The sequence below is a fragment of the Chelmon rostratus genome, chromosome 2 (assembly GCF_017976325.1).
Source record: "Chelmon rostratus isolate fCheRos1 chromosome 2, fCheRos1.pri, whole genome shotgun sequence".
Taxonomy (NCBI): domain Eukaryota; kingdom Metazoa; phylum Chordata; class Actinopteri; order Chaetodontiformes; family Chaetodontidae; genus Chelmon; species Chelmon rostratus.
In genome coordinates, this window is record NC_055659.1 from 10196963 (window position 1) to 10219167 (window position 22205).

Genomic DNA, 22205 nt, shown 5'->3' on the forward strand with positions numbered 1-22205 from the left:
GTTTGAACTTAAACCCGACGTAATTACTTCACACCTTTATCCGCACTATTTATCCATGTCCTTGGTGAATTAAGCACTTAAGTTGGTGATTTAGATGATCAATTATTATAAGTAAAACCACAAAATGCCAATCTGTTATCACACTCTGCTGTCAGCGCTGCTGTAAAATGAGCAAAACTTGAATTTGTGCATCGTGGCAGAGCTTCTACACTTCTAGACAAAGAGGAGTGTGACAGCTGCAAACCCGCTGCCACTTCAGCTCCATAACAGAACGCTAAAAGTCTGGAGAAAGCCTCTTTTTGTTGCAGAGTGATGGATAATTTATGTCTGAAACACAGTCCAATGTCAGCTCGCAGCAATCAGTGGATACAGCAGACCTACTAATGACTGGGGAAAAAAAAGCTGACATTTTCTTTGAAACACAGTTATGAATCTCAGCCACTGTCTGACTGGCCATTTTAGCAGCAGATCATGAAGATGAAACTGGCTTCTTACGCCTCAGCATCCTCTGGTGACTATGACAATTACAGTGGTTTGGCAGACGGCAGCCAGGAGGGAGCCACGCCGAGCGGAGCCTTTGTTTGGCTGTGGCCTGTCATATGGTCTGTTTGTTTCCATCTAGGACTGTTCTCTGGACGTTCCCCCGCTGTAAACACGAGCTAGCTCCACAATTATTCATAATTCATGAAACATCTTCAGCAAACAAGTGGCAAACAATAATTAGTAGCAGGATGCTCTATTTACTTTATCACTGTGATCTCACTTACTGAGTAATTTAGTTTATTGCACACAGCCAGATGTAGGTTTTTACCAAAAAAATTAAATATTTATTTGTTTTCATCTTTTTTTTTTTCCATACATTTGCAAGTTAAGGTCAACATTTAATAGATTGTGGATATCAGGTGGATGTGACCAGTCCATTCATCATGTGTTACCCTTGACCCCGTCCCTCTTAATTAGACAAAACCGTCCACTAGTCACGAGTCCCCCCTCCCTCCCCTGAAAGGAAATAAAATATCAAAGGCAAAATCAAATGTCTCAGGATATAAAATGAATTGAACATATTGTACACATTCACACACAAATCTGGAATGAAAATTGTCTCCCTGTGGGACGAAGCTGGCCACCAGCCAGTTCCATGAAACAGTCATTTTGTTTCGTCTTGAATCACTGCTGTGGTTTGTGCCTTATTGCCTTACAATTGGCTGTGGAGAGGATAAGAAAAGAAATTGTTAACACACAGTTGTCCTCAGTTTATGACCTCCAAAACCCCTTTTATAAATCACTAAAATACAGCAAAAGTATGTCAGTCTCAACTGTTCAGACCGACCTGGCAGCTCTTTTCTTCTGCAGGTCTTTCACTCCGTCTGTTCCCTCTTTCTATTGGCCTCTGCTTTTCATCCATCCGTCTTAAAGTCGGTTATTGTACAAAAGCGGTCATAGAAAATAAATACAAATATTTTCCAGAATGTACTTTTTATATGACCCAGATGTCACCTCTGTGTCAGCCCTCTGCCACTGCAGTCCTTCTTTCTTTCCTTCTCTCTTCCACATTGTCTCTCAATCCTTTTATAATGTCCTCCTCCTCCCCTTACTTTTGCTTTAGCACTTCAGCAGAGTTCACTGTTGCCATAGGGATCGTGGTGTAAATAAATAAATAAATACATAAAAACCAATAAATACATAAATATTTCCTCCTTAAATAAATACCTTGGCATGATTAAAACCTACCTACGTAATGCTGATACTCTGAACTCTGAAAACAGTCTCATAGCTTAAAATAAATGTTCTCATTTATGATTTGGGCGAGAGAAAATTCTCCCTCCAGAATAAATGGCCATTTTAGTGACAGGATAGCTCTTGCTCCACTCTTTCTCAATCCCCAGAGCCCCACGCTGACGTCCAAAAACTCTCACAAAAACCAAAGTGAGTGTAAAAAAAAAAAAAAAAAAGTTGAGTTCAAAGTTTGACACTATGATTTTTCATTTCAAAGAGATAAAGAGGTGGTGCTCTGTCTTTAAGGAGTACACAGTGCTGGCTCTGATGATCTCAGTAGAGTGCCACGAGGCGAGAAGAGGAGGCAGAGAAGGAGGAGGAGGAAGAAGAGGGAGTTTAAACGTCTCTCTGCAGAGGAGAAGCTGTGCTAGGACCCTTCCTCCTCAGGGTTTCCTGGAGCGTAGTAGCCCGCCAGTTGCCTGAAACGTGGTCCCCAGTCGCTGAGGTAGGAGAAATCCTGCTCTGAGGTGGTGGACAGCGTGTGGATGGAGCTGAGCGAGAGCGCTGGTGAACTGGTGCCCTCGAAGGCGTACGTCTGGAAGGAGTCGTACGGCGGCACCGACAGGTCAGCATCAGCCTGCTCCACCTTCTTTCGGATGTAGCCTTTGAATAGGGAGAAGTCTGCCGCCGCGGCCGCCACCGCCGCAGGTCCCTCCGCGCCGCCACCCACCCGGTTAGCCTGTATCCACTGCGGCAGCGAGCGGATGTCCGGGCCAGAGTCACAGCTCTTGGCCTCTGGGAAGTCGTAGAGGTTCCTCAGGGCACTCATGTCGTATGCTTGAGTGTCCTGCTCCCCTCCGCCCTCATCATTGTACTTGATGACGTTATCCCTCATGTCCTCCTCATCCTCCGCCATCCTCTGGCCCTTCCTGTGACGTTTCAGGGTCAGGATCAGCAGGACGAGGACTGATGGAGAAGGGGACAGAACGAGACAGAAAGAGACATGATTGTAATTCCACACTTTTAAGTTCACCTTGATACTGTTAAGTGTTGGCACATGTTCACCCTCGTGTTTTTGGCACGACAGGAAGGCTAAATATGAACTTGTCAGATCAGCCTGAACAGCAGGGTGAGATAAAAGCCAGAAGAAAGACGGGCTCCTATTTAAGGGATTTTATAAACTGTCATTACTGCAAGTGTTTTGAAATCTGTGGCTTTGGATCTCTTCCTGCACAGCAGACGTGGATTAAGAGTTGTCAAGCAGAGTTTAAAGAGCCTGAATGCAAAAATGGAATTTTTCTTCATCTTGCTAAGAGCAATGACATACAAACCCAGATTCAGGCCATTCAGTGCTGAAGAAAACAAGCATACCAGAGAAAATAATTGCACTAAATGTGGACATACTTTATCGTGCTGCACATTAAACATGGACTTTCCATGATGGATTTGCAAGTGCTTTCCACGGGAAAGTTTCAAACTGCTTGCATTGTAACTTTGATTTCACCTCTCAGGACAAAGGCGCAGCGGGGGAAGATAATATATTATCAAGTTTTACATTTCAAATGCATGAGCATTGATTTTTCACGATCCTGATTGCCTTGCCCAGAAATATGATTCAAAAAACCTAATGGAGACCAATCTGTATATCAATACTCATCCAAGCTGAGTGAAACCTAGACTTTGTGATTCCATCACTACTTAAAACCAGAGGCAACCTCCTTCAAAGAGAGAGAACCGCCTCGGAAAATGAAGTCTGGATTAAAAAAGGGAAGAGAATTGAGATGAATCACATTAACTAATGAAACGAGAGGAAAACAAAGGCTGTATGCACAGATGAATCAATGAGACTTTAATTTCAGCTTAGTTATTTTAATTACTGCCTACATTTGTGATTAGACAAGTCTCACTTAGCTCAGACACCCACCCCCTGACTCCATCATCCCGTCTTGGGGCTGCACCCTTCCCTCACAAACCTCCACCATTGTCTCAGACTTGCAGCAACATCAAATGTGATTTTCAGGGATGATAAAAACATATTAGAGGCAGTTATGAATGAATCATGCACGGTGGGGAATATGAGAGAGATAATGAACCATTTCCAAAAGTCTCTACAGCAATCAAGCCTCTTTTTGATCAGCAAATTCATAAGTGCAGAAGAGCGTGGACAGGGATTAACGTACAGTCTGTGGTAAATACTTTGATATGCAAACATGAAACAAAAATTACAAATGGCTGACATAATCATAAAATCCATGTCGCTATGATTCTGCAGAAATTAATTTATTAAATCAAAAAGACAACAAAGGGGTAATGGAAAGCACGATATTATGATTTACTCTGAATACCTTTATTCATCTGTATTGCATCAATTCACAGTAGCTAGCTCATTTTTTCCTTCTCTATATGGATGACTGATCAAAATAAATGTGATTCTTTCCAAAAGATGTTTATTTGTGCTCTCGCACTTCACAATATCATCTAAATTAGTAACGAGCTAGTTGGCATCCGTTATGAGTGGTCTTTTTGTAATTGTCATACGTGCTGAGAAATAATTAACATGGGTGTTAAAATTCAGGCATGGATTTCTGCGATAGTCAGATGAGGAGATGAAATTGTTTGTCTTTAGTTGAGTTTTGATGGGTGGGATGTGTTTCCTGTGGCCAGCGGCTATGAACTGTATTACTGTGGACCAGTGGAAATTCTTCCTTTTAGCATGCAGGGACAATGAGCAACTACTCTAAAGGGATGCCGGTGAAGGGACATTTAGATAGATCATTAACCAGTGGGTACCATGCATCTTCTGGAACAGATAGCCTGTTGCCTAAAACAAATGCCTACAAGCTCACAGAGATAAAAAGACTATCTGTTATAATGGGGCCTGTGCTGTCTGGGACGACACAGATTGTTTGATGCTCTGAATCCAGCAGAACAGCCGTCCATACATTGTGAAAATGAGAAATGGCCACACCGTTTCACAGTCAAACTAGATCAATCTCAAGACATTATGTGCTGTGTACGGGAAATTCCCACATATATTAGTGTGTATGAGGAAAAGCCATGGACAGATGCACTCTTTCAAGGTAACCTTGGAAGCCAGGGAACACCATGTTTCATCTTTGCTTTCATCTCTGCTACTCTTTTCTTTCTTGGTTTAAAACATCAGTTTCAAGTATATAATCTGTGCAAATTACTTGTTGCTGCTGCTGGTGATTGTCTTCATTTGGTGTAAATGGCCTAAAAAAATAGAAAAACGCCCAGAAAACACCCCATGTGTTCCCTGCCTAAAGAGCTCTGCCAGCCTAAGAGCCTTGCTGATCTTGAATGGGGATTTTATGCAGCATCTCTAACTGATAATGTAATGTTAGTTCTCCTCTTACATTGTTTCTGGGCTCCACTGGGAAAGCGGTGTCTGTATCCATTGTGTTTATTCTTCTCCTCCATGAATGGGGTGAATTAATTGCCACAGGGTTGAGGAAACAGTCATGGTTTGTGGTAAATTGCGGCTCACGCTGCCATGCATACTAAACAAGAGCGGAGACAATTATTCTAAATTCCCACTAATGAGGAGAATAATAGGAGGTAGGAAACTTGGTGTTATGAACACCCTCATACGTGCAGATCAGCTGCTTCTTCAGTAAATAGTACTGAAGGAGTACGTGGTATGCAGCGAAGACGATCAGATAACCTCACACCTCACAGTGCATATTAGATACACTGATGGTTGAGCTGTAAGCTGTTTAACTTGGATATCATACCTCAGGCAATTTTAATACACAGTGTACAGTATTTACCCGTGTAGCAAGCATGTGTACCTGTGTATAGCTGCATCCTATACATACAAAGCTGGTCCCCATGTGTGCAGATGTTGCGATGAGCCTTCCTGACAAGACGGTACATTTACCCTTGGGCTGCGCTGGCTGCCCCCACCCAGGAGTTCATCACCAGCAGATGGAAGGTAATTGGAATGGATGCATGCAGATGCTGCGACGCAGTGGAATGGATTCATCACATCAGGCCTATAAATGAACTGATGGAGGGACTGTTTGTTTGTAAGGTAATTAGGCAGAAATTTGTTTTCATTTTTCTCATCATCCAATAATTGATATAATAGAGATGGTTCAGCCTCTGGAGAGAGGGAGTGCTGGCTGGTTAGGCAGACGCTGTGTGCGCAGTGGGATTGTGCGTGTCGGTGTGTGTTTCTGGCTTGGCATACTTTATGGGACATATTTCAGACTAAAGACGAGCTAATTGGGGACAGCTTGTCCAACTGGGGACAAAAGCCATGTATCCATTTGGGGAAAAGCTGATTTTTGGGGCAGTGGTTAGGGTTGTGGTTAGGGTAAGGGTAAGGGCAAGTCTCCAGGAACTTAATGTGGGTCTATGTAACGTTCCCAAAAGTGGCCTATGTCAGTGTGTGTGTGTGTGTGTGTGCTAGAGAAGATAAGGTGCACACAGTAATGGTGCATGGAGAGAACGGACTGCATTGCAGTTAGGAGGTGAGGAGTGACTTGACTAAGCCCATGGATGTGGACCACACACACTAAATCCTTGCCCCTGTCTGTTATTCACGTCACATAATAGTTGTGAAAACACTGCTCATCCCCCTGATCCGAGACCCTGCAGAGGTTTTACTGTGCGAGTGAAGACCGGCAGAAGGCAGGCGCTCCGACTAAGCCTGTCCTTCAGTGCTGTGTTGATGCCTGTCCAGTCCTTTTTCTACCAGGCAGTATCAGTCACTCAAACTGGCGTGGACTTAACAACGATTAGAGCCACTGACACTACTGGATTCAAAATTGCATAATTTCATTAATGGCACGAAATAATACCAAAATACTTAAAGCATCAAAGTGTTCAGTAGGAGTATTTAAGTCTGCATAATGTATGTTTTCTTCAAAATCACTAAGAAAAAAAATCTCTGTACCAAGTTACTCTATTTTTCTTCGTAGTATTTAACGTTTCACAAGTTTAAAGGCTTGCAACGCTTGCAACACAGGCCTTTGAGGGGATGTCATCTTGCCCAGAACGCCAAAACCATGATCAACAGGCAAACACAGTTTTTTTTTATAGGCAGCAGAGGTTGCCTCAGATTTGTACATAACATTTTTGTTGAGGCTTTTAAAAACCGTGATGAATAAATGATGCCCTGCTTTTGAAGTACACTCCAGTAGATGGTTTGGTTAATGGAGGCAGAGTTTTAACAACTCTCATTAGAAAAGCTCTTAAAAGAAATAGATAGCAATGTTAGTTACAGTTAGAGCTGCCTGGTGTCATCATCATCCATCACTCGCTGATGTAAACGCGTATAGGCACGAGCGAGGGGAGACAAAACACCGTGACAGCGCTGTCGTTTCTTTCTGTCACTGAGAAGTGGAATGCTAAGACGGACAGTGGGGGGAGAGCGAGAAGCTAACTCATAAAACTTTCAGATATGACAATACTAACCCTCTTCGGTTGCTGAGAGGCTGAGCTTGTGCATGCATGTGCGTGTGTGTGCGTGTATAAAAGTCAGAGAAAGCCTGGAAAGCCTTGTCTGTTGAAAGCCTGCTGTTCCAGAGGCATACAAGTGCTGAGGCAGCTCTTTTTCCTGTTTGCTCCCACTAGCCCCCCCCCCCTCCACTTCACTCCCATTCACTCCATCCCTGTCTTGTTCCAAGGATCAAAGTGGCTTGATATCATTCATAAACCCAGGCATCATCTGCGCTTCTGTTCAAACAAAAGCTTTCTCCTCATAAAAGCAGCAGCAAAACGTCCAGCAGGACAGGAAAGCTGCTGAACGAAAGAAAGATGAAAAATTGATCTCGTTTCTCATGTCATTCGTCGTGCTTTTTCTGCCACTGCACGTGCAATTTCCTTCGTGAAATATACATAACCTCTAAAAGTGGTCAATCCATTAAAAGACACATGCTTGGTTGCGTGATTTCATGAGCAGAGGACATGGAGTCACGTCTTTAGGTGCAGCCCTCAGCCTTCCATTTCGACTAGTATGTCCCACGATTGAACGTAATGCTCCTGGTGGTCCTGCTGGAGTAGTTGAACTTAGCACTGACCCCAGAAAAGCAATACTAATGAATTGTGCTTATCCATCCATCGCGCCATCCATCATGCATCCGCCCATTTATCTCCTCATACATCCATACACGCATCCATCTGCTTACCTATGAGGATGAGCATGCAGACCAGTAGTGCTATAAGTGCCCCAGGGCTGAGAGCAGCACTCATTACATAGGCCGTGGCATTGCAGGACTGGATGGCTCCCTCTGTGTTGCAAAAAAAAAAAGATTAACATTTACTCCACAGATTCAACACCCGTTATGAGTCAGTTCAGTAGACATGGATTAAGCACTGTGTCGTCAAGAGAAAAAAATAAATGTTTTTATCATGCATATATTACATTTTCACCCAGCTGAAATCACTGTTGAGGGCCATTTGTCTGCAGATTTCTGGCCTTTTGTTATTTTGTTTTGCACAGATATAAGCTGATAAGAAGGGTTTGCTCACCAAAACAACCGCATGTAGATGACCCTTGTAGTACTGCTGACGCAGAAGGTGACAGTGATGATAATGTTAGTAATGGTGCAGCTCCTACAGTAGCTCTCACCTGTGTCACAGCCACAGACGTGAATGGTCAGGGTGCCTGTGGAGCTGAGGGAGGGAGGCCCGCTGTCAACCACCAGGATGGGCAGGAAGTACACATTCTGCTCATGGCGGTTAAAGCCTGACCGCTGGGTCCGGATGCCAGCTGTGTTGTCTGCGTGGGCGGTGTGAGTTTGAGGGGGGGTGGGGGTCAGAGAGACAAGGTAAGGCAGAGAATTACACATGAGCGCTTAATATCTGAAGAACAAAAACTCTCTGTCTGCTCCCTGATGTCTGTGTTTTAGCAGGCTGCAGTGAATTGATGAAACTTCATCCAGTGTGCACTGTGCAGTGTGCCAAGTCTGTTCTTCCCCCTTTTACCTGAAGACTGCACTGATGGAAGAAGTGTAAAAAGCGGGAGTGTTGATCATGCAGGTTGATCATCTATTTGACATTTCTAAAATGTCAAGACAAATCATAGTCTTCCAAGACTTAACAATCGAAGATGCTTGCCATTTGATTCAAAAAGAACAATGAAAGCGTCTTAAAGAAATGGTCCAGTGCTGAACTGACAAAGAAAAGGACAAAACAGTACCATCCTTGTTTTGCACAGTCCGAATAAATCATTTGACATGGTTCAAGGACTCCCATTAAAGGGTGCCAGGATTCAGGTTGAATGATCCCTCCAGGCAAGTGAACTGCTTCGATGTGATTAACATTTATCATGTGTGGCTTTTTTTTTTTGTTTAAAGGCAAACAAAAACAGGAGAGAAAATGTGCGATAGAGCCACTGTTTGAAATTAAACTTCGCCGGTGTATACATGAGCGCTTTCCCGGAGACGTAGATAAATGTAATGCAGAATACAGAAGGAGGCTTTGACAAATAGAGTCAGAGAAGCTTTGTGGGTAGACTTGTGCAGAGGATACCAAGCAATCCATCTGCCAGAACATACATCACCCTTATCCATGTCACCTTAGAGCTTCTCTGGCACATGTAGAACAATCTTCATATTACTGTTTATGTACGGGAACGTTCCGCCCCTGAGTTTGTCCTTTTGACTTGTACACAGCACTCCCTTCCACCGCTGCCAGCAGAATAAGATTCTTTCCAACACATGTGAACGCTGACAGGCCGAGACTTATCTCAAGTCCTGAGTCCTTTAAACCACACAACTACTTTTCTCATCTTCTCCATCCAGAAAGACACATTGGAGCATATCTGATGACCCTATTCTGAGTCTGCTGTCGTTTGACATGATCAGAGCTAAAACAAGACTGAGGGGCGGAGTCACAAAGATGGACTGCAGCCACTGATGGGACCACGAAACCGTTATCTGTCAAGGTCCGATTCAAGAAAGATATTGCGCTAATGATATTGCAGCCCAACACTCACTTAAGGTTTTGCATCTGAGCGCAATTTAGCCTTGTTTTGTGCCTGATTGCAATTTTCCACGTGGCAAAGTATAAAACACACTGAAATGACAGCTGACAGCAACTGGGAGGAGAGCAGCAAGGATAAGAATGGCTGATAGAGATCATGACAAAAGAGTAAAGGCCCCTAATCAGCTGATTCGAGGAAGCAGGAGAAGAGGAGAGAGAGGAATGAGAATGAAGGAGCAGCAGAAGGATAGTCTCCTGATTGAACTTACGATAAGCTTCATTTCGGTCGGGAGAGAACTCATAAGAGTGAACCATTATTTTATTGATGTGCACAATAAGGATGATAAATGTGAAAAGTCGCTGGCGATTAAAGCCAATCGTGAGAGCCCTTATAAACGCGCTTCAGCTACCACCAACTCTCTGAGGATGCTAATAATTTTCACTCTAACTGTGTGTGGCTATTCCTGCTGGTGTTTGTGAATTGGACTTTTTTGACTAGAAAGGGAGCAATTTAGCAGCCAATGTATGCATATTATCTAACTTAAATGAGTGCAAATGTTTGCTTGGCAGCACAGTTAGGGGGCATTTCACCCTTTGAGAATTACACGGGTGCGTTTTGCCTTATTTGTGCAGGTTTAGCAGCAGAAGAAAAACACGCAGTCCGTTTGTGAATTTGCCCCTGAGAGTCTAAACTCTCAGACAATCCCAACGTGGGGATGATTAAACATACAACGTTTTCCATGCTCACCATCTTTGTTGAACATGCTAACATTTGCCTAATTAGCATTGAACATAAAGTACAGCTGGGGCTGATGGTGAAGTCAGTAGTTTTATTTTGGGAGTTGGTCATAAACCAATGTACATGTGAAACTTTGAGCTGCTGGTGACGATGGATGAGAAGTCAGAAGATCACCAAAGTAATTAGCATTCATCCTCTGTGAACCATGGATATCTGTACAAACTTTCATGGCGATCCATATAATAATAACTTCTTCTCAACCAAAAGGGTGGACTGACCAACAGTGAGAGACTGCCATCTCTAGAGCCACACGCTGGCATGACTAATAAGAACTGCTTGTTCAAGGTTAGAGAAAGATCCTGGCCATGGTTAAGAGAAAGCAATGCTGACTGCTGGGAGGAACAAAGGTCATTTACGTCATTTGAAAAACAAATGTTCTTGATTTTCTTTTGTGGACATTCTTGAACCTGAACTCCTAAAAAGTTATTTTATTCTTTCTATTAATTCACAGGCCCGAAGGAATGAGAACACATAGCCAGAGCCAAAGAGAAAACTATGGTACGCTCGCCTGAAGACTTGTACAGTCCAGCGACTTTGTGTACCAAAAGGTATATTTCCTCCTGGATGTTGTATCACTTCGGCTTTGCCAGGCATGCTTTATAAGTGATTCCTGCAGTGACACGTGCAGTGAGGCTTTGAAATGTTTGCCACTGACTGAACAAACCACAGAAAACTACGGGACACAAAAACTTTCACGGATGTGTTGAATGACACAAGCAAAAATAATCCACTAAAATGTGAGCTTCTTTTTTTGTCCACCCCCGTATCATACGGAATTTCTTCATGATGTAGGACATTTTCTAGGCAAAAATGATGGCAGTTTGTCATGTAACCATAAAGTTTATGTGGTAAAGATTAGGTTTTACTCTACAGACTGCCAGCAACGACTTAAAAGAGTTTAGCACCATGGGGGGAAAAAAGCCTTTTCATCATTGTGTGTCAAGGCTTGGAGACACAACGCAATGTGAGGCCGTGATGGGGAAAAAAAGAAGTGACAAATTGAAAGTGACAGGTTGACAAATGTGTCCATGAGAAGAGACACCAGAGTGGGAAAAATACAGGGGTGGGAGGATGAAAAGTCTGTGTTGGGTTTTGTTTGTCTTTCACCAAAATATATACAGGGTCTGCAGTAGTTTTTGTGTTTGTGAATACATGAAATGTACTGGGGTGGGTGGTGTAACATTTCCATCTAAGCATGAATGTGCTTATTAATCATTCTCCCTATTCACCAATGTACACACCATTGCAATATTTCACCTACATGCACGTCTACCCACACAGTAACAAAGGTAATGTGTGTATCCATTGATACATGTGAGCGTGTGAACGGGACTGCAGCAGACCTCGCTGCCTCCACACGGTGACATTTCCCTAGCTCGGGCTGCTCCCCTGACATTTTCCTGGTGTCAGATCAATCTTGATTTAGCCAGATGTCACATTCACTTAGGTACACATCTCTAAACGAGGGATCCGCAAGCGCGCTTGCAAAAAAAACAGACAAGCATGAAAAAACTTATCTTCCCAACAAAGCGAAGTCATCACTGGGGGGCACAGTCAATTTTAATTTCCTCGCGCGGATTCACAAAGATGTTGAGTTTGTGAACGCAAAATGCAGTTTTCATGATGACGCTCGGGAAAATTAGGCAAGCTGTTGACATTCTATTTAAGAGGAATCAAGAAAAGATTCGGTGTTAAACAAAGTGTTCAAAACTAATATGTTTAAAAGAAGAAGACATTCATTTAAGTGCTGTCACTGTGGGAAACAATGCTCAGCTTCACTGCAGTTTAAACAGTCAGGCAAACTTTTTCAGACAAACGGCAGAAATGGATTTTGTACAGTTTGCACAGAGTGTCAGACATGCAGTGGCATGTAACGCCTTCTAATAATATTACTCCTTCCTCTCCGCCTAGAGGACTGGAACAGATGGTGTTTATCAAAAAAATAATAATAATAAAAAAAACAATCTACCTGATTATCAAGTGAAGTATAATAAAAGCTAAATCACAGAAAAAACACAGTATTCTGTTTTCACTTTGAAAAAGTCTTCTGCGATTGTTAAAATCTTCTGGTAGTGAAGTCCACAAAAATGACAACCATCTGGTACCTGAATGATGCAACTAAGACACTGAAATTACTGGCAAGTATTATCTTTTGACAAAGTTTTTTGAGTTGCACTTTTTTAAACTAACTCAACATTGCCTTAAGGTCTACTTTTGCAGAACGCCCTCAAGCATTTCACCAAACTCTTAAATTGCCAATCATACTCCCCTCTCAAGCTAATCCATCTTCATGAGCTTCATCGTGATGTTGAATGTTTGTCAGTCAAGCATAGTTTTGCTGCACCTGTGCACATTTGCAAATGTGCACACCCACTCACACAAAATCTAACAACCAGCCTTAAAGACACCTGCTTGTACCATTACATTACACTCTAAAAATCTAATTTTGCTGATAATGCCATCAGCACAGCCACTCAAATGTGCATCTTCAACACGGGACCTTTGCCCTCTCACCTTTGACATCCCACAGGGTGAAGTGTCGATTGCTGGAGGCTTCCGGGGCCAGGGTGAAGTAAAAGCGATGTCCAGATTGTGGCTCGTCTCGATCCACCACACTGATGGTGTGAATTAGCTGAGGAAAGAGAAGCAAGGAAATAAAAGCACAAAAAGGAAAAGAAACAGAGGTTAGATTTTCTACTCAGATCCACTCAATGGGAACAAGAAAATGAATATGAAAAGCACTTTACACTTAACATTTCAAATGCTTCTTTCATGAGGGAGGGAGAGAGGTGGAGGGAGTATACTGGGATGCTACAGACGCAGAAGGCTTCCTATGAAAGTGCAGTTCAAAGGGGCTACAGTCACAAAGAGATAAAAAACTTCAGAAAGTTGACACAGCAATATAAAAAAAATGTCTTAATGTTAGAAATGCAAAGCTATTACAAAGTGCCTCACTAAAGAGCTTTTTTATGAGCAGGAAAGCGGAGAGATTCTGTGTGGCTGCCATATTTGCTCTCGGATGGAGCAAAGTCAAAATGCAAATTTGCAGAGAAGCAGAAAGAAAGACACAGAGACTCGGCGAGGGTGTAGTCCTCCTATATAATGCAATAATAGTGATCCACGCTGGATGATAAAACTCAACTGTGATCCAATTTTGAGAACTCTGTGTGGACACAATAAGGTGAGATAGGATTCACCGTGAGCTGAACAGACATCAAACAGCCCCTGGAGATCCTTTCACCTTAACACAGGCCTCTCGGTGACAATTCGTCCTCCTCTCATCCTGTTAATCTGCAGTGTCTCCAGCGTCAAACCCCAACATGATAAATTATATTTTCACATCGCGTCCACCCGCTCTGTTTCTCCCTGTGTCGGCGCACTACCGACAGATCCACATATATCTTATCATTTTGATTTCCTTCACCTTTGTCTTCCGCACCACATTAAAAAACAAACAAAAAAAAAAAAACTGCTCTTCAGTGTGGCTGAACAGAACAAAGCATTGAAGCGGCAGATAGCACACAGTGCAGCACGAGAACAGAGTTTGTTAAAATGTGTTTTAAAAGAAGCTTAAATGTCAGAATTCTCTACATGAATGGTAGGAAGGCAGTAGGCCAACAGCAGAGCAGCATGATGAGCCAAGCTGTTTTGCCTAAAAAGTGTAAGCCTTCAGGCAGAATTTAAAACTTGAATCCCCTTGGTATTATCCTAGATTTTAGCTTAGTGTCTTTAAACAATAGTGTCTTGTTTCGATAGTAAGTCATATTCTCAAAAATATGCTTTTCCAATACTCAATCAGTTAGATACTGCTGTGAATGATGTATGCTTGCCTTGAGCTAACAAAAGCTATTATATTTCTGAGCAAAATATATTTACATTTTGAGATTTTTTTTATTTTTTACCAAAAGCTGAAAATGTTGCCTAACATACTTTTCTCAGTTTAAATAATGGATCTATTCTTTCACACTTGGGAAATGATGTGATTATCTTGATTTTCCTACAGCTGCTGTAGCGAGAGCTGATGCTGCACACCTAAAGCACTGTGGTACCAGTGTCTGTGCTCTTGTGAGTGGTATTTGTTGGTGTGAAATATGAAGCTTCTGTGCTACAAAGTTGGTTTTCATGAGGCTCTTTACTTGTTGAATAAGTCAGTTAGGACAGTCTTTTTGGAAAGTACATGACGCAGAGACACTGAGAACCCCGACAATGCCTACAGTTATATAATCCTATCAAAAACTGGAATGTATTTTGTATATTGTTGTTAATTTTATGATTATTGCCTTTTTAAATTTTTTCTTTTCTTATTTTGTGTTACTATGTACTGTCAGGCAAGGACGAGCGGGATTGCGATTGTGTTGCGATGTCTGTGCTCCTGACAGTTATTCTGTTGTCTCTACACTGCCCAAATTAAAAAAAAATATTCTTAAAATAAAACATTAAAAAAAATCTAATTATTTAACATAATCTCTGTCATGAATTTTTATTTCATTGACTAAGTGCACTAGCACTTGTAAAACTCACTAATTAACACGTTGTACGTGTTATATCTGTTTGATTCATAAATAGTAAATTGGTAGTAATGGGAACCAGTGGAGACTCCATGAAGTTACAAGAACAAATCGTTGTTTTTACACTACAGTCTTTGTACAGCATAAACAAACTAGATTTAACGCTTTAATGAGCAAGCTTTAGATGATCTTGGAGGCCGGATCTGTAACTGCTGGACAGAGCCAGGCTAGCTGTTTCCACCTGTTTCCAGTCTTACATTGGCATCAATCCTCTCCTCTAACTCCTTGTCAGAAAGCAAGTCAGTTTCGGACTATGAAGAAAAGCGTAACAACTTCGTGTGCACATGCATCTGCAGCAGACATGAAGCCAGGCAGGAAATGTCATGTTGTCGATAACACAATGACCGTTTTCGTCCTGGTTTACAGAACAAGTTGAAAGCTGCCACTGACTTTGTGGATTTGTTTATCTGCTATCCTCAGCCGCTGAGAGCGTAAGTATTCATTTAGCAGCAGTTGATCCCACTCCTCAGCTGTTCTCACTTGCCTATTCGACAAAAAGTTCTCTCTTGGCAAAACATCTCTCTAAATTCCTTCATAATCAACTTAAATGGCCAACACTCATCAGTGAGCTGCATGAGGAAGAAGCGGAAGATTGATTTACCCATCACAAAATTCTGCAAATAATAACACACGATATGTGCAGTAAGTTGGGAATAGTTGTGAAAAGAGAGTGAGAGGAGCTTTTAAGCTTGCGTGAAGACCCCCAAATTGATTTTGACAGAAAATACCAATAAATGTTTTGACTTTTTACGTAAGGAAGACAAGTTTTTATCTTGCAGTAAGTCCCAGCCTCCGCCTCTGTTTCACACACAGGTGAATGCTCCGACAGCACTGTTAGAAATCAGCGCAGACACAAATGACAAACAACCCCCTGAGCTACTATTAAGTGAGGCATTTCTCAGGATGATTAAAGCGGGATGTTCGATGGCTGTAATTCCTTTGTCTGGTCTCACAAAAGCTTACCATATCAGATAAGATCGATGGAAATACATCAAACCATTACTCAGCTGTTACAGTAGCAGCCTCCTCTTTACGGGGCCAGATACTTAGAAAATGTTAAACATGGCTCTGAACGCTTCCTCTGTCTGTCCCTTCTCCTCCATCTCTCTGCCTCTTCAGCCTGCTCTCCCTTTTCATCCCTGTGATTTCTTTGTGTCCATCATTTATCATCCACTTGATTATTGATTATCCAAATATAATACTGTGGATATACTCCACACCTTTGTAGCCCATAAAGACGTCTTCTTTAGTGTGATTTTTAAGCTCATGCTGCCTGTCTGTGCAAGGCCGCCTTGTTCATTTAGCACTGCACACAAGTCTGAATTATGAGCCTGAGCGGTGGCTACGCATTACTGTGACTAAGCTACTGCCGAGCACACTTCCGGGCCACAATTGTACCTTCACAATAAACGGCTCCTCGGCATTGACGTTGCATCACAGACACACAACAGGCTTAGTCATACCCACAGCTCAGGGAGGCTGCTTAGGATAATATGGCTTACTTTGTAATTACAAAATGCTACGGCATGATTTCAGGGTAAATCACACGCTCTTTCCTTAGCACGCTGCAGAATCTGCACTCGAGAAACAAGCAGAAACACATGGAAATTACCACCGGTTTTCCTACAGAGGTGATTAAAAGAGAAAAAACTTCACTTCATGCATCTCATGGTCCCAAATAGCCGGCATATTAGACAGGCTGATATCTGATATTTTGAGATAATTGACATCGGTCTGATTCCTGCGTTCTCAAGGCTAATTAAACAAAAATTCAGTTGACATGTATTTTTTATTTAAAAGTGCACTGCAGACAGAGTGCAGATCTACATAAGGAAACAGACAATGCAGACAATAACACCAGTGTTAAATAAATGTTCCTTTAAGACGCAAAAAAACACCAAGAAGATATCAGCATATTACTGTCCACTGGCTGCATCTGCATCAGCCATTAAAAAACCCATATCTGTCAAGCACTAGTCCCCATTGTTGTAGTTTCATAAACTGTGATGGCTTTGATTGCTTTTGAGGCCTTTGAGTCTTGGGAACTTGAATAGGTCCATCGAAAGATGTGCCAAGATGAATGAATCCCGTCAGGTTGCAGTAGCAAAATAAGTCTCCTCAAATGTGGAATTTTGTAATGTTGTCATTTCTCTTCAGCATATCAGACCTAATGTTCACACTGTACATGCAAATGGTTGACTGTTAATATATTCCAACTGGATAATTTACAAGATTCATGCTTGGCAACTAAAATATGATTAAGCTACCATACATATATATGTATATATATAAGGGTTGAGAGCAATATGCACTGGCTGTGTATAATGTTCATTAAAATCCTGACGTGTATTAGGTTCCTCTGCAGTTATTAGCACATTGAAGGGTTACGATACATCACTGTCCTGTTTCCTAGCATCAAGGTGCAACGATGCTGCAGAAAAGCAAATTTTCTGCCTGGGCCAACACATCCTGACTACAGTTCCTTGACTTCCTACGTCTGTATGGTGTGCCAGTGTGCTTTGGGTGTCAGAAGACACAACTGTGTCCAACGTGTTTAGGGTTAGATAAATGCCACAGTACTTCTCGTTTTGACCCTGAACATTACCAACAAGCACAAGTTGCCAGTGCACAGTAGTTGCATATGAATGACAAAATCTGCCACACTTCTGCATGACTAACTCACATGACTTACTGTCCCATGCAGTTTTAAGTTAGGTTTCATTATTTCTATTCAATACGTGCACAAGATTCAAGATTCAACTAAATTAGATCATATGATGTGACGTCATTGGATGAGACAGCTTTTAAAGAAACACAACCAAATAGAAACAGCAAACAGTGTCCACTTTAAATAAGCAGATACAGTTTACAGTTAGTTTGAAAGGAGAAAAGGAAGGACGGCAGCGGCTAAACAAACTGCAAAGGGGCTGACGACTTTTACAAAATACATCCGACTTCTTTACATGTGTGTTCTCACACAAAAACGCAGAAACACTGAGCTGAAACAAAGGCCAATCAATCCACAGTGATCTACGGAAAATACAACCGAGTGAGCTGGATGCCAAAACAGACCTGACCTTATCTTCTCATTCTTTGAAGCCCTTTCAGGTTCATTTCACTCTGACGGTAAACTAATAAGGAGCAAAGAGAAGAAACTTTATTGTCAACCGAACGATGAATCTACTGTTTTCTTTGAAGAAATACGAACAGCAGTGAAGCTGTAGTCAGCGAGCCATGATCTGCATCCTGTGACTGTGCCCTCAGCAGGGGGGACTCTCAGGCAGCATCTCGGGGTGAGTGCAAACTGCTGAGGGAGAGAGAGAGTGAAGCGAGAGAGGGAAATGAGAGAGGAGGAGAGCGAGTGTGTGGGAGTTTATTGAGCAGCTAGTGAAGCTCCCTCAAGCACAATCACCTAATTAGATTTCTATCTAGCAGTCCCCTTTCCTGACCCCCTTAAATCTCTTGCATCTCTGGAAAGCAAGAAGGGGAGACTTTCCCAAAAGTACATCCCATCTACACCAGGGGTGTCTGAAAGGTCAAGGTTGTGAGAGGGAGGCAGCTTGCTCATTCACAGCAGAAATCAACCACAATGGCAGCGGAGAGGAAGCGAATAAATAAATAAATAAGAACACATCTACTTAAAATGGGTTGACAGAGGTTCATCTCTGAAGCCTGGAAGGCACTATAGGCAGCAGAGCTGTGTTTTCAAACACATCCATTATTTTTCGGTGGTAAAAAGCATCCTCGCAGCGCCTACTGGAGCATTAACACGTCTCAGTGCATTGCTCGGAACTTGATTAAATTTCAGGGAGCCCAAATGGCTGTGTTTGTATTTTTGGGGGCCACAGTGTCAAAAGCAAAGAGCTAAAATAAGAGTAAAAGCTATGATTTTTCAAGAAAGCACTATATTGTTATGCCCATATTATGGCAGCTACAATGCGTACTTTGGTGGATTTCTAATGAGCAATCATATTAAAACCATGTATTTCCTTCATTAACATATAGAGAGACTCTAATTTTCTCAAACATTGAGTCTGGATGGAATGGAAGTGCAGTATATGAACCATGTTAAAAATTCATATTACAATATACTACCTCTTGTGTTGGTGAAGCTAGGCAGTGTTCAACCAGTAAAAAGTACTGTCTTCACCAGAAAATTAATACTTTTTTGGTTGTCTGCAGAAAACGACTTATGATAACATATCCTATTCCTCATGTGGTCATATGACTTAAATCTGTGCTCCCCAGAAAAATAAAGGAAAAATGGTGATTGGCAAAAACTATATATATTTCCACTGGGTTACAAAGGCAGGCGTAAGACGATGTTGCCACATCTAAACATAACGATCAGATCGTTGCTCTGCCTTTTGGATCATTTATGCTTGAGCAACGTCCACCTGCTGAGAAACCACTGAAACAGCAAATGGGCTGCATCAAAAAAACATGTCACCACACTACGTGTCAAAAGTCCCATCTAATGCACCTGGATTTTTTATGCCGCAAACTGACATGAATAGGGTAAATTTAAAAAGAAAAAAAAAAAAAATACTGGAAACAGTGAATATTCAGGTCTCTCTAGTCTGCTGGTTTGTCTGTTTCAACATTAATTCTGGAGAGACAAAAGGAAGAGGCATTTGGCGAGTGGAAACAGATGACTCACTCAGTCTCCTACTCATGAAACACTGTCTGGCAAAACTGTGAGTACGTCTGGGTTTTTTCCTCGTCCGTGTTGCTTTGTTTCTTCTCTTACTCACTTCTGTCGTATGTCTCATGTGTGCCCGTGTGTGTTTGTTTTAGTATCCTTTCTGTATGCGCATGAGGTGAGTAAGTGCTGTGGATCTGATGTGATGTGTTTTTCGGACAGGCTTAACATTTAGCCGTTTCAGAGTGAATCTCTCAGGGGTTGGAGGTTGGCGGTGCCGTGGCCAAACTGAGGTGATCTGTCGCAGTGACCCACTCAGCCAGCTGTGAGACGACACCGCAGAGCTGACAGGCCTCCGTTTCCCCAGGCCATACTTAGTATTTGGCTTTCCACCCAGCCTTTTTTCTGCACACATGGCACTATATGATATCTGTCCCTCTGCATTCACTCAGATAAATACCACGAGGTGGGCGAGGAATGGGCTGAGAGGCGAAGATTGTGTTCACGTGTCAGTCAGTGAGGTGCAGCAGATTGGGAAAATGGGCAAATCAGGGCACAGATCCAGAATGGTAGAAATCAAGAAGGGATTTAAATCTTGTGAACTATAATTGCAGTAACATCTCTAAAGTAAGATTTGTATTTTCCCACTGTATCCCATATATTCTTGTGGGTGTGTATATTATTGCATATTGCAATACATGGCTAAATGGTCATACTGTCTTAAATCCTTATTAGGCCCATTTAATTTTGATCAGGTTTTTTTTTTTTTTGAGCACAGAGATCTGTATGGCACAAAATTGCTCCACTGCTGGCTTTGTTATGCAGAGTAGCTTGCAATAACTGAAACAGCAGGATATGATAACATTTTACCTTTGAGACTGACGCAAGCCTTGACTCAAAGTGTATGACAGTTAAACATAAATAGGGAGCAATTGATTTGTTAGGGCTTATGTCCTCACCACGGAGAGCAAATCCTATGTCACGTTGCATGCTTTATGTCCTCGAGTTTTTAAACATGCCGAAATTTGCACTGTGAATCATTACACTTCTTTTTATCTTTTTTTTAGGGTGAAGTTAAGACACATTTGAAAATAACAATATAGGTTAGTCTTCACTTTCTAAAAGGGCTGTTTCAGGATCAAGCCTTGGGCCTGGGGCCAAAGGTAGAATTATTTATTATAGCATGGTAAGGTAAGGCTAAGGGTTGGGTTCATTGTGAGGGTTAGGGTTATAGGGCTAGGGAATACACTACGTCAATGAGGGCCCTCAAAAGCATAGGAGGTCAAGCGTGTGTGTGAATGTGTGTGTGTGTGTGTGTGTGTGTGTGTGTGTGTGTGTGTGTGCGTGCATTTGTGGTGCAAACAGGGGCAGTTCTAAAGAGGCCCAAGGCAAAAGCCAGTTGGATGCTCTCTCTGCCGTGCTTTACTCAGTCATTGCTAATGAGACACACGCTCGCTTCCAATCAAATCCTAAGTACTTTTCAAAGACGTGAAAAAATCCAAAAAGAAACCAAATTAAAAGAGGTGGATGGAAATATATTTACTGTGCAGAAGAACCTATAACTGATACTCTACAAATGGATTATGTGGATTATGCATTTATTTCTGGCATGGCTGTGCAAGTGTTCAACATGATAGTACGATAGAAGTGTGGATCCGATCCGTGTGGCTTCTCTCTCTCATTCTGTCTTGCTGCAAAGTCACTTATTCTGCTTTCTCTTTTCATCATTGAACATCGCCCTGCATAAGACCCCTAGAAGGCCCCACAAATAAAAGGTGAGATGCTCTTTAACACTTTGTGTCATGGCCCTGTCTTGAACTGTGTCTCAAAGCAAAAGCTGCTTAGCCTGTGTCACCCTTTTTTTTTTTATTTACTTCTCAGCCAACCCTTCCCTCTCCCTCCACACGCATTCTCCCTCTAAACACAAACAAAATAGATTGTGTTGCCAACTCTCAAATGGGATCAAACCCAACCGCAGTTAAAAGGCTTAGGTTAATCTGATTTTCTCTGTGGTTCCACCGAAAGCTAGACCTGAGCCAGGGAGCTGACACTCCATGAACGAGACTGGGTGATAACACAGCACACAACAGGAGACAATGGAACGCTCCTCATTAGCTTAGTAAACCGGGGGTTGATCTGGCATATTAAAAGTGCGACAGCGGAAGCTGTGTCTATGCAGCATGTGTGTGGGTGTGTGCATGCATGTCTTTATTTCATTTTAGCATCTGTGCAGGGACAGGCATGTATGATTGTGTTTATCATATCATTTCGTGGTAAACAAAAAGAGCGAGCGGATTCAGCTGAGGTGGACGGACAGATGACAGACAGACAGACACTATGGGTGAGATAGATGCATTAATGGTTATGTGGGGATAAGTTATTTGTCTCTAGATGGGAAAAATCCCAGTTTCACTTTGGTCCCGAACACCATCATACAGTGGGCTATGGCATATGCCTTGTTGTTCCACTGACAGCTTGATCGAACGATTTAGGTACAAAACAAATGACTGTTTACTTAAAATTAGCC

General features: G+C 42.1%; 1 protein-coding gene across 1 annotated transcript in view; it reads right to left on the reverse strand.

Moving 5' to 3' along the window:
- Nucleotides 1-2143: 2143 nt before the first annotated feature.
- The window catches only part of LOC121614198 (cadherin-22-like), a 70544-nt gene continuing 50482 nt past the window's right edge, over nucleotides 2144-22205 (reverse strand). The window contains exons 9-12 of the mRNA XM_041948010.1: nucleotides 12983-13100; nucleotides 8315-8464; nucleotides 7872-7973; nucleotides 2144-2682 (exon numbers count right to left, since the gene is read on the reverse strand). Of these exons, the coding sequence (XP_041803944.1) occupies nucleotides 2144-2682; nucleotides 7872-7973; nucleotides 8315-8464; nucleotides 12983-13100 (909 nt within the window). The remainder of the gene's footprint in view (nucleotides 2683-7871; nucleotides 7974-8314; nucleotides 8465-12982; nucleotides 13101-22205) is intronic.